The sequence below is a fragment of the Triticum urartu genome, chromosome 2 (genome assembly GCF_003073215.2).
Source record: "Triticum urartu cultivar G1812 chromosome 2, Tu2.1, whole genome shotgun sequence".
Lineage (NCBI taxonomy): Eukaryota > Viridiplantae > Streptophyta > Magnoliopsida > Poales > Poaceae > Triticum > Triticum urartu.
Window position 1 is genome coordinate 655,644,816 of NC_053023.1, and position 19,540 is coordinate 655,664,355.

At 42.5% G+C, this 19,540-nt stretch overlaps 1 protein-coding gene across 1 annotated transcript; it reads left to right on the forward strand.

The window, feature by feature from the left end:
- The first annotated feature begins 1,808 nt into the window (after positions 1–1,808).
- Positions 1,809–3,001, forward strand: LOC125533903. The gene is made up of 2 exons (XM_048697231.1): positions 1,809–2,104; positions 2,220–3,001. Exons 1-2 carry the CDS (start codon positions 2,093–2,095, stop codon positions 2,592–2,594), a joined length of 387 nt encoding a protein of 128 aa, XP_048553188.1. The 5' UTR covers positions 1,809–2,092; the 3' UTR covers positions 2,595–3,001.
- The last annotated feature ends 16,539 nt before the right edge of the window (positions 3,002–19,540 follow it).

Below are 19,540 nucleotides of genomic sequence, written 5' to 3' on the forward strand. Positions count from 1 at the left end.
TTTAGAGAGGAGTTTTCCTGCAAAGAATCTGAAACGAGAGTTTTACAAAAGAACATATTCTCCAACTTTGAACCCACGCTTTTGGATTCTTTTATCATGCCATCTTTTAACTTCTTCTTTAAATAACTTGGCATTTTCATAAGCTTGGGTTCTCCATTCATCTAGTGAACTAATATCAAATAACCTCTTTTCACTGGCAAGTTTGAAATCATATTTGAGTTCTTTAATTTCCCAATATGCTTTATTTTCTAACTTAAGAGTCAAATGACAAGCTTTTCCATAAACCATTTTATAAGGAGACATACCCATAGGATTTTTATATGATGTTCTATAGGCCCAAAGTGCATCATCTAATTTATTAGACCAATTCTTCTCGAACCTATTGTCAGTCTTTTGTAAAAATAATTTTATTTCTCTATTGCTAAGTTCAACTTGACCACTAGACTGAGGATGATAGGGTGATGCAATTATATGGTTAACATCATACTTGACAAGCATTTTATGGAAAGCACCCTGAATAAAGTGTGAACCACCATCAGTCATTAAATATCTAGGGACTCCAATCCTTGGGAAAATAACTTCTTTAAGCATTTTAATAGAGGTGTTGTGATCAACACTACTAGTTGGAATAGCTTCTACCCACTTAGTAACATAATCAACAACAACCAAAATATGAGTATACCCATTAGAGGAAGGAAAAGGTCCCATGTAATCAAATCCCCAAACATCAAATGGTTCAATAGCAAGTGAATAATTCATATGCATTTCTTGATATGCTTACCGATATTACCTATTCTTTGACATTCATCACAAGATAAGACAAACTTACGAGCATCCTTGAAGAGAGTAGGCCAATAAAACCCAAATTGCAATACCTTGTGGGTAGTTCTATCTCCCACATGATGTCCTCCATAAGCTTCGGAGTAACATTTCCGTAGGATTTATTCCTGTTCATGCTCAGGTACACAACGTCTAATAATACCATCTACTCCTTTATAAATATGTGGGTCATCCCAAAAGTAGTGTCTTAAATCATAGAAGAATTTTTTCTTTTGTTGGTATGTGAAACTAGGTGGTATGTATTTATGTAACGCCCCGAGACCGATGTGCCAGGTGTCCTCCAATTATTCGCTGACGTTGTCATGTCATTTGCTTGCGTGTTGCATCTTATCATGTCATCATGTGCATTGCATCATCATGTTTTAAAACTTGCAATCGTCCGGGTTCTCCGAGTTCTCTCCGTTGTCCGTTTTGAGCCCAACCACACTTGCACGCGCCCGCGGCACATCCGAAATATTATTTTATAAGTGGCCGGAAAATGTTCTCGGAATGGGTTGAAAGTTGGCAAGCGGTGTTGCTATGTTGTAGGTAGACCTCCTGCCAAGTTTCGTCGCATTCGGAGTTCGTTTGACGTCCCAACGATTAACTATAGCGACAATATAGTCGGTCAAACATCGGACGTTTTCGGTCTCCGGAAACAGTCGTCGGGTCTCTCTCTCTTCTCTTCTCTCAGATCGAGACCGTCTACACAGTCCACTGCCTACCGCCAAGCCCAACCTAACCTCTCTCGTCAGACTGCGGCCCTCCTCGCGCGCGCGTCCGAAAGTTGTCCCGAACCCGACCCGGGCGTCGTCACCGTTGGATCCGGATCATCCCCAAACATCTACAAAATATCACCGTTTTCTCATTTGGACTTCCTAGTCTATTTTTCTCGACCGCTCGATTTTATTTGAAGGGACGGATTAGCCCCTAAACTCTCACTCTTTCCTTATATATATACTCCCTAGTCCATTTCTAGTCCAAACCCTAACTTCTAGGCGCTTGTCCCATCCCTCAGCCGCCGATAGCCCACTGTCTCCTCCTCGTGTTCCCCGCCAAGCCAATCACCTTTGTTCCTTGTTCAGATCCACTCCACCAACCAACGAAGCCACCTCCCACTCGTTTTGGACCGCTAGATCGCGGATCCGATGGCCCAGGAGGCTCCCCAGCGTCCCAGCGTTCGTCCCTGCCTCCCGGCCGCAGATCCCTCGCCCCCGCTCGATCTGGCCGCGGAGATTCCGAGCGCCTCGACCCCAAGCTCCATCACCCGCTGATGGCCTCGATGGTACAACAGCTACTGCTGCCAGACCGGATTGCCCCTCGCCTCTAACCTTTCTTCCTCGTGGCTCTCCCTCTCGTCTCTCACATCTTCCTCTCCCTCTCTCTATTTTTGCTCACAGGAGACCTCCATGGCCGCTCCAGCTAGCTCCGTTGCTGTCGTTTCGTGCCGGGAATGGGTGGATCCAGGCTCCCCGCACCCAGATCGGACATTGCCGCGTCATTCCGGCGCGTCGCCGCATCTTCACCCTCCGGGACGGCATCGAACAGCAAGCAGCCGCCGTCCCATGCCGTTGACCGCGTCCTGCGGCGTGGACCGCCCCCCGACCCTCGGACTGCACGGATCCGCCGCATCCACAGCCGGCCTCCTCTCCAGCTTCGCGCCAAGTCCCACGTCGCCGGAGACGTTCCCGCCGCCTGTGCCTGAACTTGTTGCTGTCGTTGCTCTGCCTGCAGTAACGAGCAGGAGCTCGTTCGCCTGCCTCGCCTCGCTTTGACCATGCCTGGCCCAGCGCGCCTCTAGTTCAGGCCAAGGCCCAGCACCTCTTCGCCCCAACCATAAACAGGCCTCAAGGCCCAATGTGAGCAGCACCTTGGCCTTCCCCCTGTTGGGCTGCCCAGATTGGGCCTGTTTCTTTTTTTCCCTGCTGACGAATTTCCTAATTTCCAATGCATGCATAATTACAGGAGGATGCCATTATTTTAATTTGCCCACAAGTAAATAATCGTGCATCATATGTAAAAACTTCATATATGTAAAGTGCTCAGAAATTTGTGTAGTTTAATTATACCCAACTTTCATCTATGTTTAAAATGTTTAAAATGATGTTTGATTAAATTTGCTCCTATGCCATGCTAAAATGACTTAATTCATAACTATATAACCGTAACTCCAAATTTGATAAACTTTATATGTAAATGGGGTGGAAAAATGCCTAGTTTAACATGGTGGCTTTACTTTGCATGTTTAATAACTCTAAAATTGTGTTTAGGGCAGAACAGTACCAAATCCATAAAATGCACATGAGGACTTTTCCGGACTTGTTGTTTGATGTTTCCGGCCTCATTTAAACTTGCCTAAATGTTTAGTTTGCTTATGCTTCACCCCTTGCCATGCTAAACAACATTTAATATTGTTGGGTACATAAACGAGATCGAACTAAATAACTTGTTGTGGTGTTTCGTCATATTGAGCTCCACTTAATTTGTAGGATTGCTTGTGCACTTTGCCATGCCATGTATCTTTAAACCGAACATGCATCATATTTGGTTGTGCATCATGTCATGCTTATGTGGTGGTTGTTTACTATGGTGTTTGCTTCTTTCTGGTGTTGCTTCTTCGGGTTGGTTCCGATAACGTTGCGTTTGTGAGGGTTCATTCAACTACGTCCGTTTGTCTTCTTCATGGACTCGTTCTTCTTCCTTGCGGGATTTCAGGCAAGATGACCATACCCTCGAAATCACTTCTATCTTTGCTTGCTTGTTGCTCGCTCTTTTGCTATGCCTATGCCGCGATACCTACCACTTGCTTATCATGCCTCCCATATTGTTAAGCCAAGCCTCTAACCCACCTTGTCCTAGCAAATCGTTGTTTGGCTATGTTACCGTTTTGCTCAGCTCCTCTTATAGCGTTGCTAGTTGCAGGTGAAGATTGGAGTTTGTTCCTTGTTGGAACATGGATATTTTGTTGGGATATCACAATATCTCTTATTTAATTAATGCATCTATATACTTGGTAAAGGGTGGAAGGCTCGGCCTTATGCCTGGTGTTTTGTTCCACTCTTTCCACCCTAGTTTCCATCATATCGGTGTTATGTTCCCGGATTTTGCGTTCCTTACACGGTTGGGTTATAATGGGAACCCATTGAAAGTTCGCTTTGAATAAAACTCCTCCAGCAAGGCCCAACCTTGGTTTTACCATTTGCCTCACCACCACCTTCTTTTCCCCTGGGAGTCGTGCTCCCGAGGGTCATCTTTATTTAACCCCCCCGGGCCAGTGCTCCTCTGAGTGTTGGTCCGAAATGGGCAGCCTGCGGGGCCACCTCGAGGCAACTCGAGGGCTGGTTTTACTCGTAGCTTGACCTATCCGGTGTGCCCTGAGAACGAGATATGTGCAGCTCCTATCGGGATTTGTCGGCACATCTGGGTGGCTTTGCTGGATTTGTTTTACCATTGTCGAGGATGTCTTGTAACCGGGATGCCAAGTCTGATCGGATTGTCTTGGGAGAAGGAATATCCTTCGTTGACCGTGAGAGCTTGTGATGGGCTAAGTTGGGACACCCCTGCAGGGATTTGAACTTTCGAAAGTCGTGCCCGCGGTTATGGGCAGATGGGAATTTGTTAATGTCCGGTTGTAGAAAACCTGAAGTTTATCTTAATTAAAATACATAAACCGCGTGTGTAGCCGTGATGGTCTCTTCTCGGCGGGTGATGGAGCTTTGTAAGAGGCTTAGAAATTTTAGAAAAGTCTTTGATAAATCTCCTATAGAAACCAGCATGACCAAGGAAACTACGAATACCTTTGATATCTTTAGGACATGGCATTTCTCAATTGCATCAACCTTAGCTTGTCCACCTCAATACCCATTTCAGAAATTTTATGGCCCAAAACAATACCTTCGTTAACCATAAAGTGGCACTTCTCCCAATTCAAGAGAAGATTAGTTTGCTCGCATCTCTACAAAACTCGATCAAGATTGCTTAAACAATCATCAAAAGACTTCCCATAAACAGAAAAGTCATCCATGAAAACCTCAACAATCTTTTCACAAAAGTTAGAGAATATAGCGGTCATGCATCTTTGAAAGGAAGCAGGTGCATTGCATAAACCAAAAGGCATACGTCTATAAGCATAAGTTCCAAAAGGACAAGTAAAAGTGGTCTTTTCTTGATCAGGTTGCGAAACAGGTATTTGTGAAAAACCGTAATATTCATCAAGGAAGAAAAAATGTGTGTGCTTAGATAATCTTTCTAGCATTTGATCAATAAAAGGCAGAGGGTAATGATCTTTTCTAGTTGCTTTGTTTAATTTTCTAAAATCAATTACCATTCTATAGCCTGTAACAACTCTTTGTGGAATAAGTTCATTTTTATCATTAGGAACAACAGTAATGCCTCCTTTCTTAGGGACACAATGAACATGACTTACCCATCTAGTATCAGCATAGGATAGATTATACCTGCTTCCAGAAGTTTCAATATTTCCGTTATTACCACTTCTTTCATCTTCGAATTTAACCGATGTTGGTGATCAACAACGGGTTTAGCATCAGGTTCCACATTAATCTTGTGCTAACATAGAGTGGGATTGATGCCTTAAGATCATCAAGAGTATGTCCAATAGCAGCTCGGTGCTTCGTTAGAACTTTCAATAGTCTTTCTTCTTCATGTTCTAAAAGGTTAGCACTAATAATAGCATGATAAAACTTTTTCTCATCGAGATAAGCATAGTTCAAAGTGTCAGGCAATTGTTTTAATTCAAACACAGGATCACCTTTAGGCAGAGGAGAACCTCCTAGAGTTTCAATAGGCAAATTGGGTTTAAGCAAAGGACATTGTTCAAAGAAAATCTTATCTATTTCATTTCTTTCATGCATATGCATATCATTTTCATGGTCTAGCAAATATTGCTCTAAAGGATCAGTAGGAGGTACAACAATAGAAGCAAGAGCAATAATTTCATCCTTACTAGGAAATTATTTTTTATGATGTTTTCTACTAAATTTGGAAATTTTAAATTCATGAGACTCATCACCAAAGCTAACACAGATAGTTTGTTTCTCACAATCTATTTTAATATTAACGGTGTTCAAGAAAGGTGTACCAAAGATAATGGGACAAAAGTCATCTTTTGGGGAACCAAGAACAAGAAAATTAGTAGGGTATTTTATTTTCCCACACAAGACTTCAACATCTCTAACAATCCCAAGTGGTGTGACGGTGTCTCTATTAGCAAGTTTAGTAGTAACATCTATGTCTTCTATTTCAGCGGGTGCTATGTCATTTATAATTTCTTGATATAAGGTAAAAGGAATAGCACCCACTAGCACCTATGTCACATAAACCATGATAACAATGATCTCCTATTTTAACTGAGACAACAGGCATGCCAACAACAGATCTATGTTTATCTTTTTCATCGGGTTTGGCAATTCTAGCAGCTTCATCACAGAAGTAAATAACATGCCCATCTATATTTTCAACCAGGAGATCTTTAACCATAGCAACACTAGGTTCTACCTTGATTTGTTCAGCTGGTTTAGGTGCTCCAATATTACTTTTATTGACCACAGTTGAAACTTTAGCATGTTCCTTTATCCTAAGAGAGAAAGGTGGTTTTCAATATAAGCAGTAGGAACAACTGGATCAACATTATAGATAATAGTTTCATCTTTAGCTATTACTGGTTCTTTAATTTCTTCTTTAATAGGTGGGTGATATTTTAACCACGTCTCCTTGGGATATCAACATGAGTAGCAAAAGATTCATAGAAAGAGGCTACTATTTCAGAGTCAAGTCCATATTTAGTGCTAAACTTTTGGAAAGCGTCGGTATTCATAAAAGATTTAACACAATCAAACTTAAGCTTAATACCTGACTCTTTACCTTCGTCGAGTTCCCAATCTTCAAAGTTGCGTTTATTTCTTTCTAGAAGATCCCACCAGAAGTCAATTGTCTTCTTCATAAAGGAACCAATACAAGAAGTATCAAGCATGGAACGATCATCATGAGAAAGCCGAGCATAAAAATTCTGAATGATAATTTCTCTTGATTGCTCATGATTGGGGCATGAATATAACATTGACTTAAGCCTCCCCCAAGCTAGAGCGATACTTTCTCCTTCATGATGCCAAAAATTATATATGTAATTCTGATCACGATGAACTAGATGCATAGGATAGAATTTTTGGTGAAACTCTAATTTCAATCGATTCCAATTCCAAGATCCAATATCATCGCATAGCCTATACTATGCTAATGCTTTTGCCTTCAAAGATAAAGGGAAAGCCTTCTTCTTAGCTTCATCTCCGGGTAAATCTGCAAGCTTAAACAATCCACAAATTTCTTCCATATATATCAAGTGCATATAAGGATGTTCAGTTCCATCTCTTGCATAAGGATTAGCTAGCAGTTGTTCTATCATACCCGAAGGAATTTCACATTCAATATATCCAGTAGGTGCAGTGGGTTGAGGGGTGACTAAATGTGGTTCCGGTCGAGGTGAAGATACCCCAAACAAACCCCTCAAAGGATTGTTTTCTATAGTAACAAGTGACAATAAATTTCAGCACGTAGTAATAATTTTTCCTTATCAATTTCCACTTACCAAGAGCGCTTCACTCCCCGGCAACGGTGCCAGAAAAGAGCCTTGATGACCCACAAGTATAGGGGATCAATCGTAGTGCTTTCGATAAGTAAGAGTGTCAAACCCAACGAGGAGCAGAAGGAAATGACAAGTGGTTTTCAGCAAGGTATTCTCCGCAAGCACTGAAATTATAAGTAACGAGTAGTTTGATAGCAAGATAATTTTTAACGAGCAAGTAAAAATAGTAGTAACAAAAGTGCGACAAGGTAGCCCAATCCTTTTAAGGCAAAGGACAGGCCAAAATGGTCTCTTATGATAAAAAAAGTGTTCTTGAGGGTACACGGGAATTTCATCTAGTCACTTTCATCATGTTGGTTTGATTTGTGTTCGCTACTTTGATAATTTGATATGTGGGTGGATCGGTGCTTAGGTGTTATTCTGACTTGAACAAACCTCCTACTTATAATTAAACCCCTCGCAAGCATCCGTAACTACGACAAAAATATTAAGAATAAATCTAACCACAACATTAAACTTTTGGATTCAATCGGTCCCTTACGGAATAGCGCATAAACTAGGGTTTAAGCTTCTGTCACTCTCGCAACCCATCATCTAATAACTAATACACAATGCATTCCCTTAGGCCCAAATATGGTGAAGTGCCATGTAGTCGACATTCACATGACATCACTAAGGGAATCACAACATACATACCATCAAAATATCGAACACATATAAAATTCACATGATTTCTTGCAACAAGATTTCTCCCATGACCACAAGAACAAAAGTAACTACTCACAAATGATAATCATGCTCAAGAGCAGAGAGGTATTAAATAGCATAGTGGGTCTGAACATATAACCTTCCACCAAATAAACCATATAGTAAACAACTACAATATGTAATCAACACTACTAGTCACCCAGAAGTACCAATCTATAGTTCTGGTACAAAGATTGAACACAAGAGATGAACTAGGATTTGAGAGGAGATGGTGTTGTTGAAGATGTTGATGGAGATTGCCCTCCCCATGATGGGAGAGTTGTTGGTGATGATGATGACGATGATTCCCCCCCCCCCTCTGGGAGGGAAGTTCCCCCGGCGGAATCGCTCCGCCGGAGGGCAAAAGTGCTCCTGCCCAAGTTTTGCCTCAAGACGGCGTCTCTTCGTCCCGAAAGTCCTTCATTGATATTTTCTAGGTCAAAATGACTTATATACCAGAAGATGGGCACCGAAGGTGGGCTGGGCGGAGCACAACCCACCAAGGCACGCCTGTCTTGTGCTCACCAGGTGGCCCCCCTCTGGTAGTTATTTGCTCCAGTATTTTTCATATATTCCATAAAAATTACTCGTGAAGTTTCAACTCATTTGGAGTTGTGCAGAATAGGTAGCCTGGCGTAGCTTTTTCAGGTCCAGATTTCCAGCTACCGGAATTCTCCCTCTTTGTGTGAACCTTGCATATTATGAGAGAAAAGGCATTCACTACTGCAGGATGCTGCTAATGCGACACATGATCAGAGACCCTTTGACGAAATTGTGCGTGATGCAATAATTGCAAATGGTGGTGTAAAAAACTCATCAAAAAAGGTGCAAAACGTTTGCAATGGCCGATGAATCAAACACGGTTCAGATTTTAGTTGCGTGTGCGATGTTGGGCATATAGTTCAGTTCAATTAACTATTTGCGATGAGGAGGAACAAAAGAAATGGGCAGCTAGATGAAGGTGTGTGCGATATACAACATACGGTTCACTCGGATGAACTATTTGTGATTAGGCTACACAAAAGAAACGGTCGGGCAGATCAAGGTGTGTGCGATATACGACATGCTGTTCACTCAGATGAACTGTTTGCTTTGAGCCAAGAGAACAGAGATAGTTCAATATAACAGGATGTGTGCCATACACGGCAAACAGGTGCATAATCAAAAATGTGTGCGAAGACTGATAATAACACAGACGATTGCTGCTAATAAGTCGTGTGTGTTGTGGGCAAACGCTTGGTGGTATACAATTGTTAGCGGTTGATGAAATCATCACCGACGGGTTCCCCAGTATGGTCCGTGTGCGATGCCATTGCACATAGAACAACAACATATGTACTTATAACTTATAAGGACTTGATTCCATAAACAGATTGAACATCCAATTACATATATGGCTAGTACACACATGACCTTTGCACACACCAAAGTACGTTCCAAAATGCCTAGGAAACTCAAATACTGTATAAAAAGGAAAAACGAACTGTGAATAATTTCATATTTTTAGGATGACACTACTATTGTTGCATGTTGCCTTTGTAAAATAAATCAAGGCGGAAGAGACAACGTATGTCGTTTCGCACACATAGGTGACAAGGTCCCTCTCGAAACCATGAGCCTTTTTGAGAGAAGCTTCGGTTTGTAAGAAGTTTGTACCAAAACTTGTCCCAAATTGGACTAATTTTTTACCACAACATGTTGGTGCTATGACATAACACCATGCCAAGTTTCATGATTTTGAGGCGAGTTTTGGATTTACAGTAATTTTAAAACCAGGTTTCTCAATGTTTACTGTCAAGTCGGCACTGCCCTGGATAGGCTTTTTCCTCAGGGGTCCCAAATGATAAATCCAAATCTGTCACTACCATGCAGCTTTTCTTATTAAGAATTACAGCCCATTTGGTGTGCAAGCTAAAAATAAGTTTGAGGGTGCTGGTGGGCGCTAAGAACTTGCGGTTCTGTAATGAACAAAGATCTCAAGGGTCCCGCGAGAGTGATGTTCTTTCCCTATGTTGTGAATGCTTATAATATTTATGTATTAATTAAAGAAATGGCAAGCCATTGGACAGTATGAAAAAAAATATGGGTCAGAGCCGAGTTGAAAAGGGCAACAATATCTAACTCCAGCTAACAAACAGTACAAAAGCACGAGGATTAATTGCTCATCGGGTTTAGACAAAATCCAGATTGAACAGGACAATGACATCTAACTCAACCAAAGTTTTTGGCGGTCACAATCAAATGGATCGGTCTTATCCATAAAATAAAGATCCCGGCCCAGAAATTCTACTGGTCCATGATGACAAGCTGTTGTAAATAGAACCCGAGCATGATCAGAAGCCCTTAGGTCCACCTGGAACTTCTTTTTATGCTGCTTAACACTTGCAGCCATAAGAAATTTGTTGTTGAAAAACTTAATCCTCACGGACAATAGTTCCCTCGCATTCAACATGAAGATGTGACAAATCTAGTGTTTGCATTGTTGGATGCATATCCTTCCAGCGTTACTGTCTTCAAACGAATGTCATGAGATTTGAGAAAATCCTGGTGCTTCTTGAACCATCGATTGGTTATACTTTCTCGTCCATGGGTTAGTGCCTAAACAGAGATTTAGATTGAAAACAATTAATGTATAAAAAAGATTATGTTGAAAGAGTGATAGCTGAACGATTAATTATAGTACATTATATATGGGCTTTCAATGTGCGTGAAATCATCACCTTTATATACAAATTCTCCAGATATGGAAAGCATTGCAGCAAGCCAACAATCATGTCCAGATCAAAACACCACATACTAATATGTAAGATCTTGACATAATCCACCACCACTGATATGATGGACAAGCTCTTCATTGAGCATACAACATAATATTAGTACCAAAAGTGTACTCCGAGATGACACTTAACTTATGCTCACAAATGAAAAAAGCAGATTACAAAGTTTTACGTGAATAATATACAATACCTCAATAGGTGTAGAGCAAAACACCATCTTGAACCATCTAAAAGGATCGCGTTTGCACCCAAGGTCTCCAGTTTAGGCGCAGAGACTACAATTATTTGCGAAGGTACTATAACAGAATCAAGGAGCAACCTTTGAAGTGAAGGGGCCTCTTCGATGATGAGATCATGCCCAAAAAAATTCCCATGCTTACAAGGCGGGGCAACTTTATTTTGAGACAACAGATACGAATTCCCATTCCAAAAACAAGCAGCAAGCGCTCCAGGGCAGGGCAGCTGGAGTGGATGATGCTGTGTAGTGCGGCCTCCGACAGATCAACCACCACAAGCACAAGTTTTTTTAGCAGTGGTTGTCGAAGCATTTGTACCAGATTGTCTGCTAGATGGCACCGTGCGAAGGTGGCGGTGTGGAGAGAGGAGGAAAACCATGAAATGGACATCGGTGGTGAGGGCACAGATACATTGGTTTATGGTATGTTAGATACATAGTCATGGTAGAACTCAAGCTACTAGAGTTTATTGAATTGACGGGATGTCAGCGAGGCGACCACCGTGCAGGGTATGTCCAGCAGGTAGCATGCCGGGATGCAGATGCGTTGAACGGAGCCCTCCTGGGAGGAGATGATGGCTCCGGGGAGTTCAGAATCATCATCGATAGATAGCTGACGACAGCCGAGATTAAGTGGCGCGATGCACTGCTACCTCTTGAGCACTTGCGTTGGTTTTCCCTTGAAGAGGAAAGGATGGTGCAGCAAAGTAGCGTAAGTATTTCCCTTAGTTTTTGAGAAGCAAGGTATCAATCCAGTAGGAGGCTACGCGCCAGTCCCTCGCACCTATACAAAACAAATAAATCCTCGCAACCAACGCGATAAGGGGTTGTCAATCCCTACACGGTCACTTACGAGAGTGAGATCAGATAGATATGATAAGATAATATTTTTGGTATTTTTATGATAAAGATGCAAAGTAAAATAAAAGGCAATGAAAATAACTAAGTATTGGAAGATTTAATATGATGAAGAGAGACCCGGAGGCCATAGGTTTCACTAGTGGCTTCTCTCAAGAGCATAAGTATTTTACGGTGGGTGAACAAATTACTGTTGAGCAATTGACAGAATTGAGCATAGTTATGAGAATATCTATGTATGATCATGTATATAGGCATCACGTCCGAGACAAGTAGACCGACTCCTGCCTGCATCTACTACTATTACTCCACACATCGACCGCTATCCAGCATGCATCTAGAGTATTAAGTTCATAAGAACAGAGTAACGCCTTAAGCAAGATGACATGACATAGAGGGATAAACTCATGCAATATGATGAAAACCCCATCTTGTTATTCTCGATGGCAAAAATACAATACGTGCCTTGCTGCCCCTACTGTCACTGGGAAAGGACACCGCAAGATTGAACCCAAAGCTAAGCACTTCTCCCATTGCAAGAAAGATCAATCTAGTAGGCTAAACCAAACTGATAATTCGAAGAGACTTGCGAAGATAACCAATCATACATAAAAGAATTCAGAGAAGATTCAAATATTGTTCATAGATAAACTTGATCATAAACCCACAATTCATCGGTTTCAACAAACACACCGCAAAAAGAAGATTACATCGAATAGATCTCCACAAGAGAGGGGGAGAACTTTGTATTGAGATCCAAAAAGAGAGAAGAAGCCATCTAGCTAATAACTATGGACCCGAAGGTCTGAGGTAAACTACTCACACTTCATTGGAGAGGCTATGGTGTTGATGTAGAAGCCCTCCGTGATCGATGCCCCCTTCGGCGGAGCTCCGAAACAGGCCCCAAGATGGGATCTCGTGGATACAGAAAGTTGCGGCGGTGGAATTAGGGTTTTTTGCTCCGTATCTGATCGTTTGGGGGTACGTAGGTATATATAGGAGGAAGAAGTACGTCGGTGGAGCAATAGGGGGCCCACGAGGGTGGAGGGTGCGTGCGCCTGGGGGGGGTAGGCGCGCCCCCTACCTCGTGGCCTCCCTGTTGGTTGCTTGACGTAGGGTCCAAGTCTCCTGGATCTTGTTCGTTCCAAAAATCACGTTCCCGAAGGTTTCATTCTGTTTGGACTCCATTTGATATTCCTTTTCTTCGAAACCCTAAAATAGGCAAAAAAAACAGCAATTCTGGGCTGGGCCTCCGGTTAATAGGTTAGTCCCAAAAATAATATAAAAGTGGATAATTGATACGTCTCCAACGTATCTACAATTTTTGATTGCTCCATGCTATATTATCTTCTGTTTTGAACATTATTGGGCTTTATTATCCACTTTTATATTATTTTTGGGACTAACCTATTGACCCAGAGCGCAGTGTCAGTTCCTGTTTTTCCCCTGGTTTCAGTGTTTCGAAGAAAAGGAATATCAAACGGAGTCGAAATGGAATGAAACCTTCTGGATAAGTTATTTTTGGAAGGAAAGCAACCCGGGAGACTTGGAGTCCACATCAAGAAATCAACGAGGAAGCCACGAGGCAGGGGGGCGCGCCCACCCCCCCTGGGCGCGCCCTCCACCCTCGTGGGCCCCTCGTGGCACCCCTGACGTATTTCTTCCGCCTATATATATATATCCATATACCCTAAAACGCTCGGGGAGCACAATAGATCGGGAGTTCCGCCGTCAGAAGCCTCCGTAGCCACCGAAAACCAATCTAGACCCGTTCCGGCACCCTGCCGGAGGGGGCAATCTGTAACATCCCAAATTTTCAATTTGGAATGTTATACATTAGATCATCATGCATATCATATTTTATTTTGCTTTTTGTTTTGATTCTAGAAAATCCTAAGCGACTCAAGGACCCACGGAGAGAGTTGGGGATTTCGTTATTTACATATTTGAGTTTTCTCAAATTTTGTAAACAGGATCATTTGATTTTATTTATTTTATCATCAATTATTTCTATTACAAAAATATGAGAGAGGGAATAAAATGACTTTCCGAAAATATAGAAATATTGAGGATTTAATAAAAAATCAAAATAAGATTTATTTCGGAGTTTTTGGGTATTTTTATTTGAATTTAGGAAAAATGCGCGTTTTTCAAAATTGCATTTAGGGCCCAAATAAATGTTCACTTTATCGGGCTTGATTTTAGAAGCCCGGGAAAATTTATTTCGGGATTTTTGGAGTCCGTTTAGTATTTCTTTTTATTTTTTTCTTCCGAGCATAATTATATATAAAAAAAGAGCGGAACCGACTATGGGCCGTACTCGGCCAGGACTCCGCCTGGCCGGGGTCTTTATAAGCTGGGGCAAGCCAGCCCAAAGGCCAGCCGCCCCGAAACCCTAGGCCCAGCCGCCGATCCGCCGGAGCCGCGCGTCGCCCGAGGTTCGCCGTCCTCGAAATCCGTGCCGTTAAAAAAATAATTCTGTTCGTCGTTTTTCTTTTTCGTCGGATTTTCCGCGGTTATTTTTTGATCATGATTTCTGATCCGATTTTCGTTTTAGTATAATTTTTCGCTCGTTTATCGGAATCAGGCGATTCAAGCGCCTGGAGTTTCGTCTCGAAACCCTCTTTCCGAATAATCAACTTGAACAAGTTTTTGCTACTGTAAAATTTGACTTAGATCCAGATTAGAACGAAGTTGTTTTCTTTCGCCGTTTGATTTCTTTTGCTTCGTTCGATTTGATTCTTTTTGCAAACTTTCTGGTTAGATCTTCTATTTGAGTTTTACCTTTGCATTAGATGAGTACTTATTGTATGCTTGTTTATTTGTCTGCGATAGAATACCCGGAGTGCGCCGCCTGTTACTTTGAATCTCTAGGTTTTTCGGATCATCAGCAAGGCAAGTAACACTTTGATCATACCTTTTTCTACAACCCAGTTTTATTGCATTAGATCAATCCTCACACATTGCATGATTAGGATCTAATTAAATTGTGGGATGGGAAGTAGATGAGGTAGTACCTATTACTTGTTTATTTTCAAACCTTTGAGAGTTATTTCTACGTTTGCTTATTATGCCATGCTATGCTAGTAGACGTGGATTGGGTGAGTGATATCCATGACAGATGTGAGATTGTTAATTAATGGTTTATCTAAGGTGGCAACCTAAACACACATCTGGGTGGATTGAGGCACCTGGGTATTCCAGGACTTGCCTGTTTTTCTTTTGGACCGCCACCCAGGCTCAAAGGGATCATGAGATTATTCATACTAGAAACTTCCGTGTGCAGCCACAAGCCATTATGGGCTCTAGCATAGTTGATTAAGTTGTGCGAACTCTTACAGTGGTAGACTAGCAGATGTAGGGGATGTAGGTGGTACGGTCTACCCGATCGTAAGGTGCTAGCGCTTCTGAAAGACTATGTCTCGGTCATCCGTCTTCTCAAACACCATGTAGTGCGAGAAAACAAACGGAGGCGATCGAGTCTTGCGGGGAAAAGTGCGCAAACCTCTATAGAGTGTAACAAACTAATCATGCTTAGCCGTGTCCCCGGTTATGGACATCTTGAGTATCTAGTACCTGGATTTTCATGTGAATCTCAACATGTTACTCTAAAGTTAATTTTGTTGGGTTTAATGATGATGGTTAATTGGGATTAAGAATGCTGTCAACCATTCTCAATGTTTAACAACCACCATGATAGTAATTAAATTTATTCCTTTGAAGTAGGGAAAAATTGGCTTTACGTAAAAACTGTAACCGTAGAGCTTTCCACCAGCCAAATATGCATATAGTATAGTTGTTTCATTCCATTACTCTCTATGTGTTACCTTGCCAGCATATTCCATGTGCTGACCCATTCTCGGGCTGCAACGTTAATGTTGCAGACTTTTCAGACGATGATTAAGGAGTTTTTAGGTCGTGGTTCTATACTCAGTGATGCCGTTGGAGTTGATGGACTCACCTATCTTCCAAGCCTTCCGCTGTTATCGTTATTAGATGGCCTTAAGCCATATTTATTGTAATACGTTCTCTTTTGAGACACTCGATGTAATAAGTGTGTGATTGCTACTCTGTTATAAATCCTTCGAGTACTGTGTGGTGTCAGCATTACTGATCCAGGGATGACACCGGAGCACAGAGATCAGACTGTTTGAGGTCTGGTCGCTACAGAGATGGTATCAGAGCACACGCTGACTGTAGGACACGACCACTAAGCTAAAGACCTAGATCACTACTCACTCTTCTCTTCTGGCCTCTCATCTTTTCTACTCTTTAGGATGGCGGATGCAAGGAACAAGTTCACACAACCAGATGAAGATACACCCTTTGGACGCCACTTGAAGGAAGTCACTAGATACGTGAACATAGGAGTACCAAGCTTCACGGGAACCTACAACACCACTTTACCTGAAGAAGAGCGCTGGATGATTCAAGTTCAAGTTCCAGGAAGGACGTTCATGCCAGTCACTGAGCCCATAGAGTTTTCTTTTGATGCACCAACTTGGAGTCTAGGAAAGAGCATGGCAGCTCACATCGCCATGGGACGCATTGGAGAAGTCTACCGCAAGGATCTCAAGGATACTATCTACCAGATTTGTGGGCGCCGAGATGAACACTGGGAGATGATCAGCACTAGGAAAGATAAATCAATTGCAGCTTTTATCCAGGAGTTAAACCATCACATTCGACGACAGGAGAATCAGATGTGCGCCGACATGATAGATCTGAAGAAGGCTAATACTAGAATCAAGGAACTGGAGGAAGAACTCAAGGCTACACGCGAAGATTATGAAGAAGAAATTGAAGTATTGGTGGATAAGAATGCCGACCTAACTATGAAGCTAGCAGTATTTATGGGAGGCCCGACACCAGTAGATGAAGACGAAGAACCCAAGGAGATTAGCCCGGAAGACTACATCATCATTGACGGCACCGACTCGGAACAAGATAGTAGCAATGATGACTATGTTGATGAATCAGGAGCTGATATCATGGAGTCTACAACCGTAGAATATTTCTAGTAGACCACCTCATCAGTAGTAGTAGTCCACCATGTAAATATAGTAGTCCGAGCACTTTGCGATAGCTAGATCGATTGAATGCCTTTGTTTGTTTGAGTGAAGTGAATTGTTTGCTTTTGCCTCATGTGCATATGGGTAGTGTTTTCCCTTTAGACCCCCTCTATTCTTATATCTCATCTTTTCTAAACCCTCAGATGCCTCCGAGACGTGACCCCGGATTTGCCTTTCCGCCGGAGCTCACCCAGTTGATCTAGTAGCAGAACACCTTGATGCAGTTGCTAGTTCAGAATCAGAATCAGGAGAACAACAACAACAACCCACCACCACCACCACCACCTGTTGACCACTTAGCCCGTTTTCTTAGGCTGAATCCGCCGGTGTTTTCCAGTAGCACCGAGCCAATAGTAGCAGATGATTGGCTCCGCAAGATAGCCAGGGAGTTGACCACAGCAGGATGCACAAATGCGGAGAAGGTGAAGTTTGCCGCACATCAGTTAGAAGGACCCGCAGCATCCTGGTGGGAGAATTTCACAGCCACCTTCCCAGTCGACACTGTCACATGGGACCAGTTTCAGCAGGCTTTTCGTACTGCCCATGTTTCAGCAGGAGCAATGGCCATGAAGAAGCGTGAGTTTCGTAACTTGCGCCAAGGAGGACGGACAGTTGGCCAGTATGTGGAGGAGTTTAGTAAGCTAGCACGTTATGCCCCAGATGACATTGCTACGGATGCAGCTAAGCAGGAGAAATTCCTGGAAGGACTAAATGATGAGTTGAGTATGCAGGTGATGGTAGCCACCTTCAACAACTACCAGGAGTTGGTAGACCGTGCTCTTATGATTGAAGGGAAGCAGCAGCAAATTGAGAACCGCAAGAGGAAGTATGGACAACGAAAGTATAATGCAGGAGCTCAGCAGAAGCCACGCTTTACCCCTAGACCGGGAGGACATTTTCAGCATACCCATGGAGTAGGTAGCTCGCACAATCACAATGGCACCAAGAATGGTAATGGGAATGGAGGAAGCAATGGACAGAACCGCAGCACCCCATCAACCCCAGCCAAGAGAGATCTGAGTCAAGTCACCTGTTTCAAGTGTTCCAAGACCGGACATTATGCCAATGAATGTCCTGAAGGCCAAAATGGCATTGGAAGTTCTGGAAAGAAGCCGAACCCTTTTAACAGGGGACAGGTGAACCACGTTAATGTGGAGGTGGTTGAAGCTCAGCCCGATGCAGTAATAGGTAAGTTTTTGGTTAAGTCATTTACTGCACTCGTTCTTTTTGATACTGGTGCATCGCATTCATACATATCAAGGGGATTTGTGGATAAGTATAACCTACCAACCCAAGCCCTTAGGTCACCCATGTTAGTAACCTCGCCAGGAGCAGAGTATGTGGCTAGTCTATGGTGTGATCGGTTACCATTAAGAATTGGTAACTATGTTTTTCCCTCAGACCTAGTAGTATTGGAATCTCAAGGATTGGATGTGATATTAGGCATGGATTGGTTATCAAAGTATGAAGGGAATATTGAGTGTGCTAGTAAGACAATTTTGCTCACAACGCCAGAAGGAAGAAGGATCAAGTATGTATCCCGACATGCGCCAAACAGGATACAAGTAAATTCCTTATCAGGAGTTGTGCAGGAGGAAGTACCAGTGGTAAAGGATTTTCTTGATGTATTTCCCGAAGAGTTGCCAGGCATGCCACCGGATAGAGACATTGAGTTTTTGATTGAGCTTTTGCCAGGCACTAGGCCAATATCGAAGCGACCATATAGGATGCCCGCAAAAGATTTGGTGGAAATTAAGAAGAAGATTAAGGAGTTACTGGATAAAGGTTACATTCTCCCAAGTTCTTCGCCTTGGGGATCGCCAGTACTTCTAGTGGAGAAGAAGGATGGATCGTTAAGGATGGTTGTTGACTATCGAGGATTGAACGAAGTAACGATCAAGAACAAGTACCCACTACCAATGATCAACGATCTGTTTGATCGATTGCAAGGGGCTAAAGTGTTTTCCAAGATCGATTTGCGATCAGGGTACCATCAGTTGAAGATTCGAGAACAGGACATACCTAAGACAGCATTCACCACAAGATATGGACTATATGAGTATACCGTTATGTCATTTGGACTGACTAACGCACCTGCCTATTTTATGAACATGATGAAAAAAGTGTTTATGGAGTTTTTGGATAAGTTTGTCGTGGTTTTCATCGATGATATCCTGGTATATTCGAAGAATGAAGAGGAACATAAGGAGCATTTGCGTTTGGCACTTGGAAAGCTCAGAGAACACCAATTATATGCCAAGTTCAGCAAATGTGAGTTTTGGTTGAAGGAAGTAGGATTCCTCGGACACGTTATATCTGGAGAAGGTATAGTAGTAGATCCCACTAAAGTTGAAACCGTGACCAAGTGGGAAGCCCCAACAACAGTTGGAGAGATCCGGAGTTTTCTTGGACTCGCAGGATACTACCGGAG